At 46.1% G+C, this 24,885-nt stretch overlaps 1 protein-coding gene across 3 annotated transcripts in view; it reads left to right on the forward strand.

Annotated features, from left to right (window-relative positions):
• The window catches only part of LOC144110057 (MICOS complex subunit MIC60-1-like), a 95,265-nt gene that overhangs the window by 36,971 nt on the left and 33,409 nt on the right, over positions 1–24,885 (forward strand). The window contains exons 7-11 of one of the 3 annotated variants that reach the window (XM_077642883.1): positions 11,324–11,460; positions 12,264–12,361; positions 14,156–14,291; positions 14,353–14,467; positions 21,090–21,184. In XM_077642883.1, the coding sequence (XP_077499009.1) occupies positions 11,324–11,460; positions 12,264–12,361; positions 14,156–14,291; positions 14,353–14,467; positions 21,090–21,184 (581 nt within the window). Of the gene's footprint in view, positions 1–11,323; positions 11,461–12,263; positions 12,362–14,155; positions 14,292–14,352; positions 14,477–21,089; positions 21,185–24,885 lie in introns of all 3 variants that reach the window. The other 2 variants (XM_077642867.1, XM_077642873.1) reach the window with 2 other exon arrangements.

Consider the following 24,885-nt stretch of genomic DNA (forward strand, 5'->3'; position numbering starts at 1 on the left):
TAATCGAAGATTTTCTCCTCTCGAATAATGTCTGTCTTTTAAACACAGGAAAGGCACATATTGTTGCCCAAGCTCAGCAAAAATGAGCTTCCTTGATTTAGCTTTCACATCACCGTCTGTTTTTAACCATTTTAAATGATCCTCTGGGAAGTGATCACCTACCCACTGTCATCAGGCTCTCGTCTTCCACTCCAGTTATCCCCACAAGTCCCACGGCGCTGGAAATTTCACCTCGCCGACTGGTCACTTTTTACAGAAAGTGCCACTCTAGATAAAGAATTTTCTGAAGACCTCAGCATAGATGGAATTAATGAAAGGTTTACTACATGCATAATATCTGCTGCAACACTCGCTATACCACGAAACAACAGGACTCGTACAGAAGAAACACAAAGTATGGTGGACACAAGAATGTACATTTGCAAAAAAACAGCAAAATAAAGCATGGGGCACCCTGCGTCGGTACCCCACTGCAGAGAACTTACTCACTTTTCTAGAGGGCCAAGGCGAGAGCGCGGTACGTGCGCAGGAATGCTGAGAAAACCTCCTGGCAGAAATGTGTGTCCTCTATAAATAGTTCAATACCATCAAAGAAAATGTGGGACAAAGTTCGTAAATTCACTGGTGACCATACTTCCTTCACACTTCCGCTTTTGACAACACCCGGTACACAAACATCGTTGGAAGAACAGGCCAATTTATTGGGCGAGCACTTTGCTGAAGTCTCAAGGTCATCCCACTACACAAACACATTCCAGAAACACAAAGCTATAGCTGAAAAACAAAAACTTCCATTCGGAGCAGGCATGCAGGAAGACTACAACCAGACCATTACACTCCAGGAATTAAATAGGGTATTATCTTCCGGTAAAAAGACAGCACCAGGCCCAGACAATGTGCATTACAATATGCTTGCCCATCTCTCTGATACAGCCGTACAGGCACTGTTAAAATTCTTCAATAAAATATGGATGACTGGCAGAATACCTGAGGAGTGGAAGAAAGCAGTAATAGTACCTTTTCTGAAACCCGGAAAACCACCAACAAGTCCTGACAATTACAGACCAATAGCCCTCACCAGCTGCATTGCTAAATCTTTTGAAAGTGTAATAAACATTAAACTCACCTTTAAACTCGAATCTCGGCAACTATTAGATGTACATCAATGTGGATTCAGAAAAGCATGCTCAACCACCGATCACCTTGTCCGCCTAGAGAACACCATACGGGAGGCGTTCATCCACAAGCAGCAGTGTATCGGGGTCTTCTTCGACATGGAGAAGGCATACGATACCACGTGGAAGTTCGGCATCCTCCGCGACCTAGCAGAGCTAGGTATCCGAGGCAGGATGCTGAACTGCTTGAACGACTTCCTGGCTAACCGCACATTTAGGGTCCGCCTAGGAACAACTCTCTCCATGACTTTCACCCAAGAGAATGGCGTACCCCAAGGTTGCATTCTAAGCACGACACTCTTCGTAGTAAAAATGAATTCGTTAGCCAAAGCAATACCCAAGTCCATAATGTATTCGGTTTATGTAGATGACCTACTGATAGCATGCACTTCCTCCAGCATATCGTCCTGCGAGAGACAAAAGACAAATACAAATCACACTAAATAAAATGGCTGCTTGGGCAGAGATAAATGGGTTCAAGTTCTCTCCTCAAAAAACAGTAGCTGTTCTGTTCTCATTGCGACGAGGCCTACAATTCAATCCCAACCACTACTTGAATCAAGCCACACTAGCAGTTAAACCAGAACATAAATTTTTAGGACTCACTTTTGACAAGAAACTCACATTTCTACCACACATTAACAACCTTAAAAAGAAAGCATCCCAAGCCCTCATTGTATTAAAGGTGCTCTCGCGAAAACGGTGGGGGTCCGATAGAACATGCCTATTACACATCTATCGCTCTCTGGTACGCTCCAAGCTGGACTATGGGTGCATAGTATACGGTTCAGCAAGAGCATCCTACTTGAAACGACTGGACCCTGTTCATAATCTTGGTCTGCGACTATCAACTGGAGCATATAGAACATCCCCGGTAAACAGTCTTTACATTGAAGCTAATGAGCCTGCACTAGAGGATAGAAGAGTCACACTGACATGCGCATACGTCCTAAAAACCCGTTCTCTTCCTAAACATCTCTGCCATCCCATTGTTACCAAGTGCCCATCCAAAAGATTATTCAACAATAAACCACAATCCATCCGGCCACTAATAATGCGCTTTGAAGATAAATGTGAAGAGTTAGGAGTACTGGATGCCCTGCCGAATATTGCACAAAAATATGAAAATTTACCACCATGGTACAGCCTGCCTTCAGTGTGCGACTTCACACTGACACACTTACATAAAAAGGAAATGCCACATCAGCTCATACTACAAGAATTCTTTGAACTGCAAGAAAAATATGACACCTTCACTGAATTTTACACTGATGGGTCAAAAACAAAGTCATGTTGGAAGTGCAGTAATTCAAGGAAAAAATGATACGACTGCCACAGTATGCATCGGTTTTTACTGCCGAGAGTTATGCAGTCTTTGTAGCCGTAGACCAAATAGTAAAAGAAAACATTAAAAATAGCGTCATTTACACCGATTCACTGAGTATGCTCAAAGCGCTGCACTGTAGAAACGCTGCTAAACCCATTATAGGAAACATCATACATAACATAATTAAAAAAAAACATTATATTCTGGTGGGTGCCCAGCCATGTTGGAATTGTCGGTAATGAAAGAGCAGATGCATGCGCAGCACGAGCTCGAATTGATCAAATAAAACAAGATAACATACCACACAGGGATTTTTTGAAATTAGTGCACAGTAAACTCAGAATTAAGTGGCAGGCTGCATGGGAAGAACAGGCAAACAACAAACTGCATTCTATAAAACCCGTTTTAGGAGAATGGAAATCATGTAGACATCAAGAACGTTTCACTGAAGTTATTTTATGTTGGCTACGCATTGGGCACACACACCTTACACACAATTTCTTACTGACAAAACAAGACAAACCTCTCTGCGAAATGTGCGGCGATGTACTCACTGTAAACCCCATTTTAATTTCATGTACAAAACTGGAACAACTGAGGAAAAAATATTTTACAACACTCTACAATGAATACATCCCCTTGCACCCCAAGTTGCTTTTAGGTGATCAAGCACTGGTTGATCTTTCAAGTATTTTTAAGTTTCTTAATGAAGCCAATGTTTTAAACAAACTCTAGTTATAAAAAGTGTAACATTTAACAAAAACCTAACCTTGTGTTTGGCGCATCATAGCCATAGTTGCTTTTGCGCCATTAAAATCAATATAACTAACAGTTCCGGTGTCCAGATCTAGTGTTCACGGATGGCACTAGTTAGGATAGACAAAATGGGCTAATGTTCATATATGCAGAATTGGCCATTCTTTGCATTCATAGATACCTGGGAGTCGTCCTACTACTCCTGGCGCAGTGGTCAAGCAATGCACCACTGCCCTTCTATGGCAGGTGCTGCCATCGGTGGGACTTGGGTTGGGTTGTGATCCAAGCTGCTCTTCCTTGAACAGCCTCTCACTATTAATTGAGCTGCTGCCTGACACGGTGGGCAAGGTGCTCACCTGCCACAAAACAGGCTTCAGAGAGACAGACACACAACGGGTAAATGCGGGGAATGGTTGTCAAGGGATGATTTATTACACACGCTCACAGAGTCCCTCGTGCCGGAGTCCCCAATAGTCATCCGCAGTTCGCGCACCGACCTCACACTTGAGCCCACTTCGACCACGCCACTCGGATCACTCCCGCGCTGCCCGCGCACTCTTCACGCACATGCCCGCCATAGCCAACCACGCATCCCATCTCCCTCCAGTGTTGTCAGCCGTCCCTGTGTGTCCCCTGATGGCGCCACCCGCACTGGCCCTTACATGGTCACTAAGTGCTAGCGCACTAAAAAAAGAGAGAAAACTTGAAATACAGTCGCCAGGCTGCCGCGGTGGTTCAGTCGTCATGGTGCTCAACTGCTGGCCTGAAAGACGTGGTTTCAATCTTGGCCGCTGCGGTCGAATTTCGATGGAGGCGAAATTTTAGACGCCCGTGTACTGTGTGATGTCAGTGCACATTAAAGAACCCCAGGTGGTAGAAATTTCCGGAGATGTTCACTACGGCGTCGCTCAAAGCCTGAGTCGCTTTGGGACGTTAAACTTCCCATAAACTGAACCAAACCAAAATACAGTCGCCGACCATTTTTTCAGACTCTGCGGGACCCAGGACATGGTCCAAATAGTCGAACTGTCTGAAAAATTCAGGAAATTCAAAAAAAGAAAATCATCTTGCTGACAAAGACCAGCCTGAAAAATCGCGAATTTCCCCATTTTTTCATGTTATGCTTGCTAGCAATAACTTGTATTTGAGACCAAACCATGCTTTCGTGATATCTGCAGTGCACTTGTCCGCGCTGCACCAAAGGTCCTAGATACTGAAATGTGCGACATGGCCCAGACCATGCCGCCTGACGTACTAGGCAAGCACAGAGTCCGTTATGGCTACGAAGTACTGGCTACAAAGACGTAGCCAGAACTGAAGCGGGTGGAAGCACCTTCCTTGATACCTCCCCGAAAGTTTTCATTTCAAACGAGAATGAAACGAGATGGTCACCCTTGCAAGTGTGAACAATGGTGTTGAGCTGTTGCCTGGTCACATGCTTTTTGCGACTCACAAAAAGCATGTACCCCCCCTGCACCCGTTCCAGACCCACGTTACGTAGTTCCGCGCAGAATGGCATGACTGCGTGTGTGCACAATTTTGGCACGATGCACGCTTCGGACTCCAGGGTATGGTGGAAGAAAAAGAGGTGGTCTGATGGCAGCGCGTGGCGTGGCCAGTTAGTGCGACTTATACGTACTGCGCAGCTCAAGGGGCAGCACCAGCACTGGGCGCCCTCTTTGTCGCTCGTTTTGCTGGCGCTTCTATGGGCACGCCTGACACAGGCGCTTGATTTCGATGCATATATGACGTTCGCCTGCTTGAAACAACTCTTCTTGGTTATAGGAATGTCCCTTTATATCTCTGCCTACATTCTGGGCTATAGTTCGAACCGAGGCCGCTTAAGTAACCGCTGAATGGATGGTGCTAGCAGAAACCACTGTTGATATAATGGTTGAGAGCAGTCAGGTAAGCACTGTGTCACATGCTTTCAAAGGGGGGCAAGAGCACCAAATAAAAGCTACTATACAGCTGCCAGCATATGTTCAAGCTGTGCTTTGCTCCAGCTGTTGCTGGTCTCATCTTGCGTTACAAACTGAAGGGTGTATTAATCGATTTCTGAATTTTATACGCGGTGTAATAACCAGAAGACCCTTTGGAGTTGCTATTTCCTAATTTTACGTTCAGAAAAGTAATGTCAAACATCATAACTAGGTCACTGATCTCGTTTAAGGAGACCGGCATCCGTCTGCTACTTGAATGTTCAGAATTAAACTTCAAACACAATTGATTTCAAGAAGTGCTAGATGCTGCAAGGAAGGCAGAGGGTGGTTGTCTAGTGGTTGTTGGGTCCATAAGGGTCAAGTGTAATAATCGAGCTATAAAATTGCAAGTTTTAAAAGGCCAAGGAATACATTGTGTTCAGATGTTCCAGACTTTTTGATATCACTAGTGCCTTAGGGATGGACTATCAGTCATTTAACATGCAAGCAGTGCCGCATTCTTAACACCAAAACTAAAACTGGATGTGAATGCCTTTTATTCAACATTGCACAAGACTTGGTCAAAGGAACTTGTAGAAAACGCTGAAAACAACTCGGATCAAGCTTCTCTGTGTACTGGAAAAGCCGAATGATGACATTTTTTTTACGCTTGACTATACTATTTATTTTAATTTACTATTGTGTCACTGTCAATTACACACTATAGAAAATGTGCCGCAAAAGTTTTTGTAAGACAAAGATCAGTTGTTATTACCCACACGACAAGAAGATTACCAGCTGAAAAACTTGCTCCTTTTACAGTTCGACAGCAAAGCTGCCTGTTACCCCCTGTCACACGGCCACTTTCAAGCGGAATCAAGCTCGATCCTGCTTAACTTGATGCCGATTCCTCAAGAGTGCTTGAGGTTCCAAGCACAATCGAAAGCAGTCTCGTTAAGCTATAAAAAAATGAACACTGCTTAACAAAACAGAACCGCAAGTGTTATAGTTGTAACTGATTCAAATGCAATACGGAACATTTTTAGGCACTATTCCTGCTTATATGAAAACATAATTATAAAAAATCTCAACGCCACGCACCAAGCATCGCCTTCAGTGTGAACAAACATGGCGTCCTCCTGCGTGCAAACTGTGGAGCGAGCGTGAGACAGCCGCTCTCATGAACTGCTGGCAAAAGCGTCTAGATATGCGGCGTTATAAAAGAAATGCCGCAGTGTACGCGGAGATCGAGGAGGCATTGCGGACTGATTTGGCTGCTGCTGTCCCGACTGCACAGTGTTGCCGGACATCACCATGTTATGGTTTTCGGCAGAACATTTTGCGCCACCTAGCACACATGAGGGAATCTTCTCAATGAGCATTGAAAATGCCCGTGTAATACCCCTGTCACACGGGCACTTTCGATCTTCATTGAGTCAATGCTCATCGAACTCAATGCAGATCGACGGTTGTCACACGGCCACTTTCAAGCACAATCGAGCTCGATCCTGCTTGACTCTATGCCGATTCCTCAAGAGGGCTTGAGGTTCCAAGCACAATCAAACACTCTCGCTCTCATGAAGCTATAAAAATAAACACAAGTTAACAAAACCAAACCACAATTGTTGTTGTTGTGATTGATTAAAATGTAATACAGAACATTTTTCAGGTACTATGCCTGCTTATATGCAAACATTTGAAAATAATCTCTACACCACGCTCCAAGCTTCGCCATCAGTGTAAACAAAGGTGGCGTCCTCCTGCACGTCGGAGCGGAAACTGTGGAGCGAGCGCGAGGCAGCCGCTCTCATCGACTGCTGGCAGGACCGCCTAAATAATTTGCGGCGCCAGAAGAGAAACGCCGCAGTCTATGCAGAAATCGCGGAGGCGTTGCGGGCCCTCGGGTTGCATCGCACAACAGCAGAGGTGCGCCACAAAAACCTGGCGCAGATACGCAATGTACCGATTTGGCTACGGATTTGGCGGCCGCTGCCCCCGACTGCACAGTGTTGCCAGACATCGCCATGTTATGGCTGTTGGCGGAACAGTTGGCGCCACCTAACACATGAGGGAAACTTCTCAATGAGCATTGAAAATGCCCGTGTAGCACCGGATGTTTCGAGCGTGCTCGAAAATCTCGATGCAGATCGAGCTCAATGAGGATCGAAAGTGCCCGCGTGACATGGGTATCTGTCAAGAGCTAGTTCTGCTTTGGCTGTGTTCTTCTTACTGTCTTGTCTTTGTGTCTGACTGTTTATGTTGTGGTGCTTGTAGTGAAGCTGTGCAGCAGGCTTTGATGCCTTGCTTTGGCTTGGAAGTTTTCGTTTGAAAAACACAAGGCAAACTCATCTTTTGCCTAGTTGCTAGTGTTATTACTTACCTGCCTTACCTTGAACACTTTGCATACAATGCGTAAGTTATGCGTTTCCACATTTTTGTAAATGTGCATCAACAGCTGAGGTGCCAACTATTGGAGACATCTGTCCGTACACAGGCTGGTGGTTCTCCTTCTGACTAGGCTTCTAGCGCAGAGTACACAACAGCAAAATGGCTACAGGCTTCTCCTGTGTCCTGATGGGAAGCAACATTGATTTTACATTCTGAAGCTACTCAACATTCAAGAGGTGGCACAAAGCAAAGCACTTTTTTTTTCATCTACATAATGCAGCAACCAGCATTGAGAAATCGAGCACAGAAATTCTTGACATTCAGAGCTGCAAATTGTATGAAAATGGCATGTAATGTCTCACACAATCATGCAAGCTGTGAAATGCATTGCAGTGCAGTTACAAGGCATAATTGTAAATGGTTAATTTTGTGTGTGAGCAAAGTTCTTGTGCATGCACCAAAGCCGCTGTAAGTGGATGCCTCTCACTGCTGGAATAGCTATGTCACTTGCCCATCCAGGTGCTTGAAGCACATCAGTAGAAGTTTTCAGCCACAAAGTCTCGGTGCATGCTTGTTAGGGCATAATTCGTACAGGCAGAAAGAATACAGTAGTGCTGAAAATGCAACACATTTGTGATGCAGTTCTACTCGCCACAGTGGCTCAGTTGTTGAGGCGCTTGGCTACTGACTTGGAGTACCCGGGATTGAACCCGACTGCGGCGGCCACGTTTCGATGGAGGTGAAACACAAAGGCACCCATGTGCTGTGCGATGTTGGTGCACGTTAAAGATCCCCAAGTGGTCGAAATTATTCCGGAGCTCCCCACTATGGCACCTCTTTCTTTCTTCTCTCAGTCCCTCCTTTATCCCTTCCCTTAAAGGGGCTGCGAAACATCGCTTGAACGGATGCTGGTTACACTTCAGATGGATTCTTTGTCACACAGATGCTGACTCAAAAAGAATTACGAGAATCGATGCAGAGGAACGGGAGTTATTCAATGAAGAAATTTCAAAATACAAGCAAACAAAATGCTGCCCTCGATTTTCGCGCAGCTTCCCATTCCCATTTAACTCTCCCAATGACGACACTTAGTGGGACCAATCAAAACAGCCTATCTGAGCACGTGGTGGAAGTTTGCACTCCTTGATTGCCTGTTCTCTGTAACTCGTTCATGCCAAGGCTGGCAGCGATGTTTGCATAGTTACAACAACCTTGTGAACGCCCAGCTGACCCAACGATATGCTTCATCGTCACGTTGACGGCGCAGAAGGGAACACGGATCAGTGACGTTTCTGTAACTTATAGATCCGAACTCGAGCGCGAGATACTGCGACGGTGTTACATCCTGCGCAAGATATCAGACACATTTAGCATAGCGCGTACCGCTACTGTTTACTGCCAACCATCGCCAGTCACTCCTAGCGCGCTGCTTGGTTACAATGAGCAAGGAGCACGTAATGTTGACGGGAACATGGCGCCATCTGGTGCCACCGCCTGGTGATCCTCCACAAGCTGACGATGCGCACTTCCTGCTAAATGTGAAACGAACGCATCCTTCCTTGGGGCCGAAACAAACACTTATAAAGTGCCATGGCTCGATCGGATCGATTCCGCAAGGTCGCTCTCAGATACATAGAGAGTAGCCATTAATGTTGAGTGCTAGGTTGTAGGATGTTTACAGAGAGGAGCAAAGTCCTTTGATGCAAAAAGTAGCCACAGCCTCTGGTGGTGTATTTTCGTTTTACTTGCTTTACGGTGCTGTTATCTAGGGCAAACAAGTTGCTTTTTTTTAATGTAATATAAAACACAAACTTGACAAGACGTATCTCTAGTCATTAACACAATTTGAAGTATATTTACTCTTTGTCCATTTATCAAGCTCCCACTAAGTGATGTCATATCCGCTGCTAAAAACCGCCACTGTATGGTGACACCGTCAGCGCCACGAATTTGTTTTTGCGAGTGAATTAAAATATTAAAAACCGCAGTATACATGGTACGACCGATGTTGTTAGCATCACTATAACTCATTCTGTGCAACCAACAGGCAAAACAATGCACTGAAAATGTGTTTCGGGGCCCCTTTAAGATGCAGTTAAGGTGTCCACCTTGATGCGAGACAAATACTGCATCATTTCCTTTCCCCAACAATCAATTGTTATTATTGTCATGCAGTTGCATTTTTGTATTACAGCTGAACTAAAATTCAGTTGCTTGAGAGAGAGAGAGGGAAAAGTGGTAGAGGAAAGGCAGGGAGTTAACCAGAAGGATGTTCCAGTTGGCTACCCAGCATAGATTTGGGGGTCGTAAAAAAAAAAAAAGTATAGAAATGCGCAGTTAAGCTTGCCAGCTTCTGCAGTAATTATTCCATAAACCATAGCCAATATTCACCAAAAGCAGGGGAGCTGACAAGAACCGGCAGTAAAACAGATTGGGCAGCTTGCTAAGGCTGTAAAACATTGGTAAGTACATAGATTAAGAAGAAGAAGGACGCTGTAGTAAAGGGCTCCGTATTAATCGAGACCACCGAGGATTCTTTAACATGCGCTGACATCGCACAGCACACAGGCGCTTTTCGCACATCGAAACGCGTCCGCCACGTCTGAGATTGGATCCTCGAACTCAATAGCCGAGCGCCCTAACCACTAGGCCACCGCGGTGGGTATATAAAAACTACCTAAAGTCCTCCGAGGATTTGTATGGTTCAAGCTCTTCGCCGTTAAAGCCACTCTGCAATAATGTGCGTAGCAGTGTGCTTACGGTTGCTGGTAGCCCGAATTCCCGAATATTCAGCGCCTGGTAGTGCGAAACCTCTAGGAAATATGTACTCTAATATATATTGGAGATCAATGTAGCAGCCACACAATAACAGTAACAGGCAAAATTATTAGCAAGTGAATGAAGCGTCCTAAACTTCATCGCGAACAGATGACGCACGTCGAAGTGTTAGCACTTACAATGCTTTTTTGCACTTAATTTAAATATGGAATTTTGCGTGTGGACATAGTATTGCACATAAGGCATGCTTACCTTTTTCCTTCATTCGCGTGCATTAACAGATGAAGAGCTGAATTTAAGCTTGGCAGTTCCGCATTTCGAGCAAAGTGCCATACACGTGCATCTCGCTGAACAACCCGGAAATCTGAGTACCCAGCATGCCTTGCGGCTCGTTCAAATCGGACACGACTACCAGAACGAGCTTCACTGGTCAACGCATCACTGATCTTTTTTTAACAACACTCACTTTTCGCAGCTGCACGCTGCGACGCAGCCGCGCTCATCTTTCGAAGCTGGCCCTGCGTGCGCTTGTGTGCTTGGGCAGCAGGGAGTGCAAAATGTGCGAGTAAAAGTTTTTTTTTTTTTTAATAAACTCCGGTTATAAATTAGGGTTGTGCAAATTACAGAAGTAAATACGGTCAATCACTTTCCTAGTTAACATGATTTGCGTGTTTTTCTTTGGCGTCCACCAACACTGGTATTACTTTGCTGCAAAAAGCTATTCTTTACCTCAAAAGCCCTAGTTTTTAATATTAGTGGCGGGCTTCCTTGACACACCTGGTAGATGGCTGCCCTGAATAGTTCACACTGCTGGTTTCATTGTAGGTTCTATAGAGTGCGAAGCAAATAGGAAGTCGGGCAGGCAGATCCTTCAGCAATTTGACCTTCTGGTTGTGTAATGTGCTAGAGAGAAGCAGTTGTGTGCAATTGTCAAAACTTGGGACACTGGTGTCAAGGTTAGCTTCTCTTATTTTCAGCCCTGGAGCAGTCACTTCGCGAAGCTCAGGCGGAGCTGGAAAAGTACACCAAGGATGCCGTGGTGGCCGAGCTGGAAGCCAAGGAAGCTGCCCAGAGCTACGCCCGCAAGCTGTACAGAGCCATTGACGAAGCCAGGGTGCGGTGCCTTGCTGGGTGGCTATTTTCTAATGTGTGTGTGTGCCTGATCTCAGCTAGGCAGTGTCTTGGTTAAGGGAAGGGGCGGACGGGGAGCCTATGTTTCATGATTAAAAAAATTGCGCACTTCTGTGTTGTGCTTATTCGAAGCATGGTTCGAAGGGGGTTTCCGGCCATCTTGTGCTCATCATGTGAGAAATGTGGGAAAGTCTGTTTGCGGAATTTTGCGCAAGTTCCCTCCTATCGGCGCACGAATGTGACCGGTCCATCCGATAAACTTCTAAGAAGAAAGCGATGAGGGCATCTTTGTACTGTTGTTCTGACACTTCAAACTTGCTCAGTTACTGTAGTTTTGCTATGGCTGGATTTATGAAAGTTGATGTAGTATTCTGTTGCTGCCAGGTATTCGGAAATGCTCAAATATCAATTGCTCGAATTGATTATGAACATCGAACAACAAACATTTTTGAATCTTATTTAAAATTTCAACCATTTGCACGCTTCTGCTTAGAAGTAGAAAGAAGTGTTTGACTTGCTAGATTTGCCATTTGATTATCATGTGTGTTCCAGTAATGTATCGGTAGTGGGCGGCTGATAATTTCAGCTGTGTTCACTATTACCTGCTTAGATGATCATTTTTCTTAATCTTACAGCCTGTTCCAAAAAACATACTGGATGTAGTGGTGCAATTGAGGCAGCAGGGGAGAAGTAGATGGTGCTGGCGCTAACTCTTGGCTGGAAATGTGTGTGTGCTGTTTGTCAAGGCATGTGTTCTCAGTTACACCCCTCTGCCTTGCTTTTCAGGATAGTGAAGACCAGTACATGTGGGACGAAGCTCTTCAAGCCAAAGAAGCCAAGTTGGCTGCTGTTCAGAAGGCTGCTGTAAAAAGTGAACAGGCATGGTGAGGACTAAGGCTGTCACTGTGAGTTTCATACATGGTAACCACGATGGCCATTCTCTGATCACTTTTCTTCACTAGGGACTGTGCATTTAAAGTGCAGGACACTGTTCGTAAGTGGCTTGTTATAGCTTGCAGCCCACATAAGCCTAAATGCATATACAGCAGTCTGAACTCTTCTCTGATTCCTCCTAAATTACAGTTGAACCCAGTTATAAGAGGCACAGATGTAACAAGCAGCTGCAAAGAAGAGACATTTTCAGCACATCTGGTTGGCTGCCCTATCTCTCCCATTAGGTGGACCTCTTTTGTAATAGACATTAGGTATAGAAAATATTCGGTTATAAAACGCAAGTTATTTCTCAATTTTGATCAAAGGTAGACATTTAAACTTGTTGAAGTTTGCCCAAACTTGATGGCTGTGGCAAGGATGCAGTGCCATCGCTGCTCGCAAACTGCAGTCGTGCTCAGTGGAGATGGTAAGGCAGGATCACTTAGGTGGTGGTCCGATGGACGAAGGGCTCTTTAATTGCAAGTGCTGGATAGAGAAGGATTTCCAACCTGCCATCAGGAGTATGAGCTGACGATGTCTGCTCGCACCAAGAATGGTGCATGGCAGGTTCTCCTGCTCATGCCACTCCTTCGACCAAGAAGCTTGAATCTCGGTAGTGGTTCGCGCGACCAGCAAGCCACAAAGCAACCATAAGCAAATCTCCTCTACATACTGCAGTGCACCACCCTTGCCACCCCTCGCATACAATTTCAGTGTCGTGCTGACTGACGACTCATGTCAGCTCCGCTCCCAGCTTCGTAGCTTGGTGAATTTAGGGCACAGACCTGTGAACCTGCCATGGGATACAAGGCTTATACACTTCTCAAGACAACGGGGCATACCTAAAGAGGGATCACGTGTACCTCCTAGCCCCCCCCCTTCCTTCTCATGTAGCCGCAGCCACCTTATCAGTGTGGTTGGGAATGCCCAAAGCAAGTGCGCTCTTTTGCATAAGCTGTGTTTCGTGTGCTGCTACATGATGCTTCTTTTAGTAAAAGTGCCTGGTTTGTGTAACTGAGCTTGCCCTGTGAAGTAACACTGAAAATTTCTCTAATATCGAAATATTTTACTGTTTTTGGCTACCAAGGGCTAAACATACTTTTCTAGAGCAAATCGGTGCAAAAAAGCTTGCCATCACATGTCAAGCTGTAGTGCAGTAGCTGGCATGAACTGTTCTCGGGAACACCACTTGTCCAGCAGACAAGGCTACTTTTGCAGCTAATAAGCTAGTGCAACATGCTTGTAGCCTTCTCTTGTGGATGCCTTAAGTCACTAGGTGGCATAGGGGTGAATCGATAAATATGAAAGCATGGAAGAGAGAGAAAGAGAAAAAGAAGAGAGAGAAAGAGAAAACTGCTCGCTGTTATCCTTCACATAATGTTTGCTTTGCATATTGATGCACTTGGCATTCATACTTGCGTGTTTGATTTAGCAGAAGCGGTTTTGCCACCGATTTTGCCAATAAGTAAGCACTGCTTCATCTAGCTCCATTTTGACAAAATACTTTTATTCTGCTCTGAAAGCTGCCCTGACTATGACAGGCCAGTTTTCATCATCGTCAGGGAGCCTTATGGTTGGTGGTATCTGCTGGTTCTTTCCGAATGGCTCAGCTTGACCTTCCGTAAATGAGGCTTGTTGGGGGCCACACAGTTTAGGCAAGTGTCAGTGCTTATAGTGTGGACCAGACCCCCTTGGACAACTGCACAGGAAGTGGGTGTCTTTGGCTGTGGCAATTTGTGTGGCAGGAAATGCTTGGAAAACCTCCAGAGTGCCATCAAAAAGGGCCAGGAAGACAAGGAGACGCACAGCAACTTGGCTCTCAGCCCAGCCCAGCACGCTGCCAAGGTTGCCCTGGAGCAGCTGCGAAATGCCGAGTCCCAAGTGAGTCGGGGAATCGCCCAGTGCGCTCGTGCCATTTCAATGCTGCCCCTCGTCCTTGCAGTCGCGCTCAGCCAAGGAAGCGGCCCGGACAGCCACCGACTACAAGGACGCTGTGGAGCGAGCTCAGCTTCATTTCCAGAAGGAAATTGAGGCTCTGCTTCCCGAGACAAAATTCAGTGAGCAAGGTGGGACCTGTTTGTGGGGTTTGCAAAAGTAGTTTCTGCACCATGTGAAAGTGAATTCGTAGATGGATACCTCTGGTGACAAGTAGTGCCAAGCTTCAAAACAGATGACACATGTGCTCTTTGTGTCTCCACTGTGCAGATGCACAGTGCAGTTGCTACAGCATTGCATGCTGCTCTCTTGTTTTTCATTGGACCGCATGTTGCTACTTAACGGCGATGCTGAAACAAACCTACAGCAAAAGCACAGGAAGAAAAGCTCAATTTTTATGTTTGAAACAGTCGGACAGGTTGAAGCTAACTGTGCAGCGCTTCTGAGCTGTGTGAGATTGAGAGGTCAGCCACGAGAAATAAATTGGTTGCAATTGGCTGGCCAGAAGAACCCTACTAATTGTTTAGTTCAAGCCACGGGGCAAGATTGATGATTTGGAAGATGAATTTGCTTAAGATGAATTCTCGGATATGGTGAAAAATGAGATCATTTGGTGGATTTCCCATAGGACTCTGTTTAAAGAAAATCTGCATAAGACAAACTGTTTTGCTCGTCCTTCAGTTAAAACTGAACTTTTGCAGAGACTCTGAGCAGCAGCACATTCAAGGAAAGAAAAAAGTATATATAGTTAAACCTTGATGTAACGGACTTCAATGTAACGAAGTATTTCAGTTTTCATAACTTTGCATTCATAGAACACATGTATTTTTGACTTCAAAATAATGAAGTAGATTTTGACACACTTTCAATGTTAAGAAATTTCAGTGCTGGCTGGAAACGAACCTGAAGAAAAATTGTATCGTGGGCACGAGTGGTTGACTGCAGTGCGTGCCGAAGCGGGCATCGGAGCCTGTACGTAATACGGGTGCCGCCCGGTTTTCACATACAGAGTGCATAGGAAGACGCATAGTGACGATTGTGCTGCCAGCCGTGCCATCTGGTGTAGTATGGGCAAGGCTGGCACGAGCATCTGCGCAGCCTTAGCAGCCTGCCAGGCCAGCCCGCGGCGCTCGCTATCTCGCCCAAAATCGGCGTCGAATGCAACACATTCCCTGTGTTCAAAGGTAGCATGCTGGATTTTTCATCTTTACAGATGCCCAAAGCTTGGTAAAGGACTGGAAGGGTCAGTGCCATTGGCACACCCGTCAGCTATGAAGCCCGTCGCACGCTTCACACCTGACAACCTCGCTTCTCACTCAGACAATGTGCACACATGCAAAATGAACACACTCATGCTTACGGCGGAAAACATGAGGAGTGGGGTGGGCATGATTTCATTTCATTGGTTGGTGATTGGAGGACACCCATTCACCAAAATGGAGAAAGAAGAGCATGTTGTCGGTCAAGTTGGCTTTACATGATATAAAAGAAGTGGGCGCAAAACTTGGACAAGGACCGAGAAGAAAAACAAACTACTGACAAGCACTAGTACCAATTGTTTAATGGGGTGTGACACACGGAACATATAGCAAAAAATAAGAGCATGCGCAAAGACAGTGTAGGCACGCATGTCATACAACCGCGTTTCGATTATGGCAAAAACGAATTCAGGTAAGCACATTCAGTGGTATAAATCTGAAAAGGAGCATCACTCATTCAGCTATCAGATCAGCTTTTAGTATGGAAGGCCTCCAGCAAAAGCCGAGCTTTTACATTGGCGCTCCTGCCTGGAATCTTAGTGTTCTCAAATCTAGCCCTACACGTGTTGACACAGGAAGAAACATGCCGTACAAGATTTGAGGTTCTGTCGTTATTTTCTAAATTTCTCTCATTCTTCCATAGCCGGTCATTAAAGGGACACTGAGGAGAACGCTATCAAATTTTTTTTGTTAGCAAAATATGATAGTTCGGCATTTCATGGCTTTGTTGCCGCTTGTCCGGGAGGGAAAGATGCATTTATTTCAAATAAATTTGTATTCGAAGTTGAAAAAGTTTTTTCGCTGCTCCAATTCAAACTCGAGAACTCTTATGACGTCACGGAGAACTCTTATGACGTCATAGGACCGAGTGGCTTGAAACATGATGTAAACGCAGACTCCATGATTTCTGGTGGCTAGCGGTGCTGTCTAGTAGCTGCCGAAATGAAGGCTACCGCTGCCGCACGTTGAAGGCACCTATCGGTGGTCGCTATTGTCGTTTCATTTACGTTTGCACCGCGTCTTGCCAGTGTTACGATGGATCCCGTTCACGAACCCTACGACGTAGTTCTTGCAAAAACTCCGGCCTGCATTTTAGCGACCTCTGCCCCACAGAGTGTGCGATGCTTTTGAGGAAGCACGGTTAGGTTAGGCGCCGGCGGGTGGTTTCCCCTTGCCGCCGTTGAGCAGCCGTTGCAAACTAAATATCATAACCCCAGTGCGGGGAGTCGCGAGGGGCCAGGACAAGGTCGGCGCGTTGTGCCCATCGGAGGCTGGCTGGGGCTTTCGGGCCAACGGATTGTGATTCCTTGAACGGCGCGGTTGAACAGTGCAGCAGGCGGCGTCGAGGTCTTCCACGGTTGCAAGGGCCAAGTTATTTATTTTTTTTGCCACAAAAAACGGATGGGTGCTCAAGGGCGGTTGCGTTTGCGGCTTGAAACTAAAGCCGACGCACGACGCTTCAACGGCTTCCGCTAGATCCAACGGGTCCACTGGATCAGGCTCTCTCGCCCACTTGCATGTACCTTCATATATGTGCTGTGAATGGATTAAATTAGCCGAGAGCTCGAAAAGAACACCTCCGCCCAACTGCCAAAGCTATTGAATTACGTCACAACGCGCACCTCGCCGCAGAGCCGAATCAGTCTGGCCGGGCCGGCGGCGGCTGGCGCACTCGGCGCGAAATAGAGACATGCTCCAAGTCTCCGCCAGTATGGTCAGAGTGCGCCAAAGCCACCGAACGCGTTGGCGGTCAAGTGCAGTTGGAGTATAGAGGGTCTCGCTTTGGCCGACGTGACGTCGCCATGCAGCGCGCACTCGCGCGTTATGCCGGAGCATAAACGCGCCTTAACAGAGCCTGCACTTAACCGCTAACCAACGTATTCGGTGGTGCTATCTATGGGAGCCACTGAAACCCGCCGCCTTTTCACTGAATAAAAAAAAAAAATCCTGTGCCGAGACTCGCAATCGAACCAGGGCCTTTCGCGTTTGAGGTGGAGACGCTACCATGCCACCACGACGGCTCATGCGATAACCACTAATAAAGGCGCATCTGGTGAATGCACTCTTCCGATACAGAAGTCTCTGTGCTTTCGCTACGTATATCCTGGTCTAATAGAGCTAGGCCATCAGCAATTTTTCTTAATTGCCTTGTACCTTGTCTCCCGTCCCTAATAAACAATTTCTGTTAAGTAGTTTGAAGTTGACTCGCACAGCTGGGAATGTTTCGCCGGGCGAGCGTACGAAGACACAAGTGCTCTTTATACTGCTAACTGCCTTGTACGATCACCGAACATCGTGCCATCATAGTTTTTCATCGACCGTGGCGATCGTCTGACCAGCCTTAACAGGCTCCTTCAAAGGTTAACTAGCACTTGAAGCGGCACTTGGAGTTCCTCTGCTGTTTGGTGCTTGTAAATCGAGGCGCGTCAAAAACAAAACCACGGGGCACGCAAAGCTCATAGACGCGAAGCGCCATAACGAATCGAAACTCTCCTGGCCGCCTGTGGCGCCGCCAAGCATCGGTTTTCTTTGCTTCCAACATTCAGGTTGTATTTTGTCTGCCTTCCTTGTGTGATAAAAGTGCAGTGTCGGTTTTAAAACAAAACTTACTTCAATATTGAATCGCGCAACCTTCCTTTGTCAGCCTCATAGATTCGCGGCCCCATGTAGGAAGGAAAATTCCTCCAAGGTGGCGTCTCTTGTCATATGACGTTACCACGCTTGTACTTGCGAGATTGGCCTGTGGTGGCGATACCTGTATTTTGGTTCTTGCTATTTTCTACCTTACAAGAGCTTTGTTTTCAGTAAGAGTGGCGTTTTTGTGATCAGGAGCTGGTATTCTATCGATACAAGCCAACTTCAATTTCTCCTCAGTGTCCGTTTAATGCAACTGCCAGTTGGACTACATAAGAAGACCCACAAGAAAGGGGTAAACAGTGCACAACTCCTGCAGTGCATTTGACATAAGAGATGCCATGTCTCTTTTTACAGCCACCCTCGCAAATGCCAGAAATGCGGCGGCAAAGCTTTGAAAGAAAGGTTGTTGGGGGCTGAAAAGACCAAGTGTACATGGTGCCTGCCGGCCACCTTCTTGAGGTTGTGCGACACTCGGTGCACATATGGAACAAGCACCGGCATTGAAGACGAGAGATTGGGTCTTCTTTTTTTTAGCACCTTTTTGTTTTTGCAGGAGGGTTTCAGCCACAGCAGAAATCACTGCACCAGGGAAGGCCACTGCCTAGAGGCCAAAGACCTGATTTTTGAGACTATCCTGCGTGCTATGAGTTTTGCGCCCACTTCTTTTATATCAAAGAAAGAAAGAAGATTAAGGGAAGGGGCGAGGGGCAGCCGTGGCAGTGGCGGAACGTGTCGTTATGTTGGCGGTGTTAGCGATGTGCTCGGGACACTTTCAAGAGGATGATGACAGCAAATACACAACTGAAGACGGGTGCGTTGTCCCCATCACCCATCGGGTGGTTGGCGCAGTAGACGTGTTGAGGAGGCTTGTGAGCTCGCAACATTAAGCAAGACGCGCATAATGCCATTGCTGCTGGCAGAAGTAAAGGGCCACTTTAATCACAAATAAAGGTTTTTTTTTTCCCTGAGTTACCTGCAGCGAGTTTTTGGCAGATTCTTAGCATGCTAGGCAACTAATTTCGACTTAGTGAATTTTCGGTATTACGAAGCAAACTGCCGATTTTACAGACTTTGTTAAACCGAGAAATAACTATATATGAAATGCTTCTGCGTAAGGAAGCCTCTGGCATACTCATCTGCTCATTGACTTAAGGCCGTATTTCGATGCTGCGTGCTCATGGAGTTGGTAACAGCTTTTCTGCAGAAGTAGTGGGATAAGAGAGAGCCAGCTACATTGCTGGGCACCTGCGAAGTGCTCGGAGCAGGGTGGAAAGCAAAAACCAGAAAGAAAAACAACCCACAGATGGCAGGTGCTATGGGATACGACGAAAAACGGGAAACTAGACCAATTTCACTTTCAAGTAGAATCACGTGAGCTTGTTTCGTGTTCTGTCTTCAGCTCATTTCATGCATAGTGCAATAAATGCTCTAGAGTAGCCTCTCTGAAAGGCTATTTTACTCATTGTTTTCTTGCACTATATATATATATATATATTTAAAGTCACTTTGTTATACGAACCATTTTGTGGTCCCTTCAGTTTTCTTTTAAAGGGAGTCTGCTGTACTCTAAATATTTTCAAACTACTGCACTGACAGGGATGTGTTAATAGGCAGGTCATTTAAATAAATAAGTAGCAAAGGGCCCTGGAACCAAACCTTGGGGATATGTGAGCCGGCTGGAAAAGAAAGTGCATTTGATTAGCTGACCTTATGGTCGATGTTAAGATGACTGCTTTTAAAAAGAAGTAATTTTGTGAGGAGTTTTATCAGAGGCATTTGAACCTTTAACCGTGATGAATTATATGTATTGGGTTGTGTTCTTATTGTATGTATTGTATTGTATGTGTTGTGTTCTTAAGGCAAATTCTTGGCACGTAGAGCTTCAACGAGAAACATGCTTATGACCACTCTGGAGAGCTTCGAAAGTGCTGTGACATGGTTTCCTTTGAAGAAGCCCTTGCGCATAACAAACTTATCTTAGAAATAAATACCAGTTTTGTCGGACTATTTCTGGTTGAAAAATGGGAAGTCCACTTATACAGCGAATACAGTCCGTGTGACCGTCAGGTTTGTTATAAGTGGGCTCGACTGTATACCTATATACCTCACCCTACGGTACGATGAGCCAGTACGCATGCTCTATACGGAGTCCGAGAGCCACTAGAAGCCATGCCTGGCCTCTAACGGTTCTCTGTTCAGTCTGCTATATTAAGGATTGTGTCAACTTGTTGCATGTGGGCTCTGCTTTGAATGCTATGAGTTGTGCTAGAGTAAACTCTAGCTATGTTCTCTTTGGAAGCATTATGGGCCACTACACAAGCTATACATGCAAGGTTAAGATGCAAGTTGTTGACTATGCTCTCGAGCTTGGAAACCATGCTGGAGAGTGCATTTTTTTTTTTTAGATGGTAAGTTCTACCAGATGAAGTATTTCGGTATTTGACCAGCTGACCTCTTGTCCCATTTTTACCACTTAAAATCTTTTCCTTAGTATTTTACTCTGTGTAATTAATGCACACCCCTAATTTTTAGAAAAAAGTATGTTCATTATGTGAGTAATGCAGTATGCCTTGACTACCAATGACCAGTGTAAAATGCAAGCCCGAGCCCTGCTTTTCTCTTGCTCACTCAGCTAGGTCAACTTTCTTTGCTTAGGCCTTTTTAAGTTGAAGCACTCTTGGGCAGCTTAAAACCTGGCCTCTCTTCACGGTGTGTGTTGAACGAAGCCAACTGTACACATTGGTCCAAAGTAATATAATTTTTGTTTGGTTTAGCTCGATTCAAGGGCAGAACCGGGGACCTTTTTATGGTTGTGCTGTGCAATAAAGTGGCCCACTCTCTCTTTCAGCAGGACAGAAGCTGTCTGAAGATGAGCTGAATCTGCTCTTGGCCCATGCCCACCGGAAGATAGAAAACTTGACCAAGGCACATGCCAAAATTCAGGTACTACAGCCCTTTGCATGCTTACACTTGGTGGTAGAGTGCAGTGCACTGGGTGAGGGCATTAGGTTTTTCTGGAAAGTGATGATTGTGTGTTCTTTGTGTCATAGTGTTGGCAGTGTTTGAATACTCTCTAATTACATTAAAGCGGTTGTGAAAAGAAAATGAAGCTGCCCAGTCCTAATTTTTATTGCTTCAATGAGCATTAGACATACAGATTCCAAAATATTTCGGTGCAATATTGAGGCTGCATTTAATAAAGCCTTTTTGAAATCGTTCCCTTCTTGCACTCATAAAACGGCCATGCGACACCATTGGCCAGCATGAGCATTATAAAAATAATTTCAAGAAAGAATTTATTGGGTACATACTGGATAAGTACCGTAAAAACCGGAATATAGGTCGAACTTTTTTTCAAAAAACCATGGTGAAAAGTCGACCCCCGTCTTATATACCGGTCATTGGCGGAAAAAATACGGAAGTCTTGCAACAATGGGTGGCTGAAGTCAACAGCCTCCATCACCATCGCCATCAGCAGCAGTGCCGCCATTTTGCGTTTCAGTTGATGCAAAGCGGAAGCTAATGGCAATTTACCGTCGCCTTCAAGAAAAACACGATTGAGTACGAGGAAGCTCACGGGAACCTGGCGGCACAGCGCGAATTTGGAGTATCCGAAAAGAGCATTCAGTACTGGCGGAGGCAGAAGCTGCGTATTACAACTTGCAGCAACCAGAAGAAAACATCATTTCGTGGGCAGACCGTAGTGTATCGAGAATAGGAAGGAAACGTTGCGCTGCGAGCAAGATCGCTGCCTGTGACTGCCGAATGCATCCGCGTGAAAGCGGCAGAGATCGCGCGTGCCTCTAGACTCACAAGGGCGCAATTCAAAGGCTCACCATCCTGGTTACGGCGATTCATGAAGAGGAGGGCTTTGCTCTACGGCGCCGTACTTGCCTGTGCCAGGAACAAGCACGCGGGCCGATTGGTGCGCGATATTGTTAAAAAATTTGCCGGGTGTACATACAAACAGCATTTAAATGAAATTAAATACTGTCACCATTGTGCAACCTCTGGAGTCGCATTTGTTTCAAAGTAAGGATGTCTTTCGGTACTTTTCCCATTGAAAAAAGATGTTTTTCATTTTTAGAATTGGTTAGTTAGGGGGTCGACCTATATCCGGTCCGACCTATAGTCCGGTTTTTACGGTACATAAATTCTGTATACAGGTGAGGGACCCAAAGTCAAGCGACTATCACGGGACCCCCGGTCGATTAATACTAAGTAGAATATCAAACAAGCAGTTCACGACTGGTTTCGGGAGGCTCACCGTTGGGGCTTCCGCAAGCAGAGCTTGTGCCGCGGGATCTGGACTCGACTGCTACTCGCACGACGTACCGTTGTGAATAGCATCGCAACAAACGATAGCAGCTCGCCGCCTGCGTCCAACCAAGTGGATGTCGGTGATGGGCCGCACACACCATATCGAACCGAAAAGCGGCAGAATGCGAGAGCGGGGAGCTCCAGTATCATGGTGATTAGAGGCATGTTTCCCAGGATAGGCTTGCCAGTATAGAGAAAGGGATTCATAACGAGCAGACACTCCCATAGGATCAAGCGGCTGGGTGCAAAACTTCCGGTTTCGGTTTCAGGCACACGCAGTTTGAATGCTAGCATAGGTTGCAGCCTGCCACGCACTCGTGGCACTATGTTTCTGTTCAGTATGGTCTCCTATTGTTTATTTTCGGTCCAGAAAAATGAAAAATTACATTCCGGACGCTTTTGACCGGCCATCAACGCAGCTGTGCCATGGCCTTCATCAAAGAGTGCGAATCCAGAAATGAACATGTATTTTGCTCCATGTGAACACAGAAGCAAGCTGACATAGTTGCCGTCGCCATTTTCACATCACTAAACTCGTTCTGCACTTCTTGTGCGTCCATTGTTGCGGCAACACAACTCGCAGCAGTGGTTGTTGCTCCCACCGTCAGCTGAAAAATGAAAGTTACAAGGGGGTAGCATTCTGATAAACCTTACACAAAAACCCTGCAAGCAGGCGAGACGCACAAAAGTGGCGAAATTACGAGCAAGGACAATATGCTTTTACGAATCTCGCATGCAGAACATTGGTGCACCACGCATAATACTACAAGATATCTCCCAATGATTTACAAGCATTCTTCCATTCCACGACGTTGTTCTCTGCCCTCTAGATACTATAAGTCCCATTCTACAGCCAACTGTGCATTTTGTTTGACAAATGTTTGACTCTGTGACAGCTACAATACAGGCTCCCAAGGAGTAGCTCACAGTGTGCTAGAGCACTGAGAACAAATGCGCGGGTGCAACTTGCGTGTCTTCAGAAGTGTAGAAAATTTTCGGTGCACCAGCCTGTGGTCTTCAAGCTTTTATAAAGCCCTACAAGTTTACTTTTTAAAGTACCTGTTCACATGATTGTAAGTCGGCCCCTCCACATCACATTTCTGAAAGAAAAAAAAAAACCTTGGAGGTCGTTTACGCTTGGCCTTTAATAATAGAACGCAATAGCACTATCCTGTGGCCTCTGCTTATCTCCAGCCGCTATCGGCTGCCGCGCGCGGAAACGCCCGTGGGCACATTCCAAAACGAAAATGTATTAGTCACTGGACTGCTCGTCCACGCTTGCGCAATCGTCCTCACTAGCGCTGCCGGCGTGATTACTACTACGGTCCCATAACATCGTCGTGCAGCAAAATCCCGCACTTCGCAAGCAGCCACATCACGACATCGCGTGGAACAGCTGAAAATTTTGCCTCGCTGCAGCTGCCACACCTGTATCACCTGTTGCGAGCGTCGAACTTCGGCCCGACGTGCGGTTAGTTTCTTCGGCATAAAGAATGACAGCCACCTTGAACGTAGCCATGAACCAGCGCCGGTCGCTTGCCGGACCCGGAGCACAAATGACGAAACACTACATTAAAAACTTGTGAAACGTGGCCGACAGTAGTCAAATGCATCAGAGCCAAAGAGAAACTATGCGTGAGCGGCGTCGGCTCTTTCGTCGGCTACCAACACTCGCCAGCGCCGCTACGGTTCCGAGTGGGGGTGCCACCGCGATTGGAACAGCGGAAATTTCATCAACTGTCGACGCTGCCTTGAGCACCGAATGCGCGGTTAAAAGCAATCAAAAAAACTTGGACAACGCCTATTAAGAGTAGAATGCGAATGCGTTATCGGGCCGCCGGCACTTATCAGCAGACACAATCTGTGACCACGTGTGGGGAGTGGGCTGGTGCCGGTTTGCTGCTTATCGCCAGCCACCATCGGCGGCCTTGCGCGGTGTGGGGATGCCAGTTCTGTGCATTGACATAGCAGCTGCTCAAGGTCAGCAGCAAGAGCGATGTGACGAAGCTGCGTAGCAAAAATGCAACCACGGTGTAGCATGCCTGATCCCTCAGTTTGTCTATCCTTTATTTATGGTGTGATGCTTTGGTTTCGATTTTAAGTCGATCTCCCCACTTCGGATTTTCAAATTTTGAAAAATAGGTCGGCTTACAATCGTGAAAATATGGCAAGACATGATCTTGGGTTAGTTGATTCATAGCGAATGCCAAAAAGCTGCGTGAAGACTATGGGACAAGAAGAGGCACAAAGACGCACACACAAAGCGCTCTCAGTCGTTTTGAGAAGCATTTTGAAAAGGTGCAATGTGCGTTTGTGTGTTGTCA

Source organism: Amblyomma americanum, chromosome 1 (genome assembly GCF_052857255.1).
Source record: "Amblyomma americanum isolate KBUSLIRL-KWMA chromosome 1, ASM5285725v1, whole genome shotgun sequence".
NCBI classification, from domain to species: Eukaryota; Metazoa; Arthropoda; class Arachnida; order Ixodida; family Ixodidae; genus Amblyomma; species Amblyomma americanum.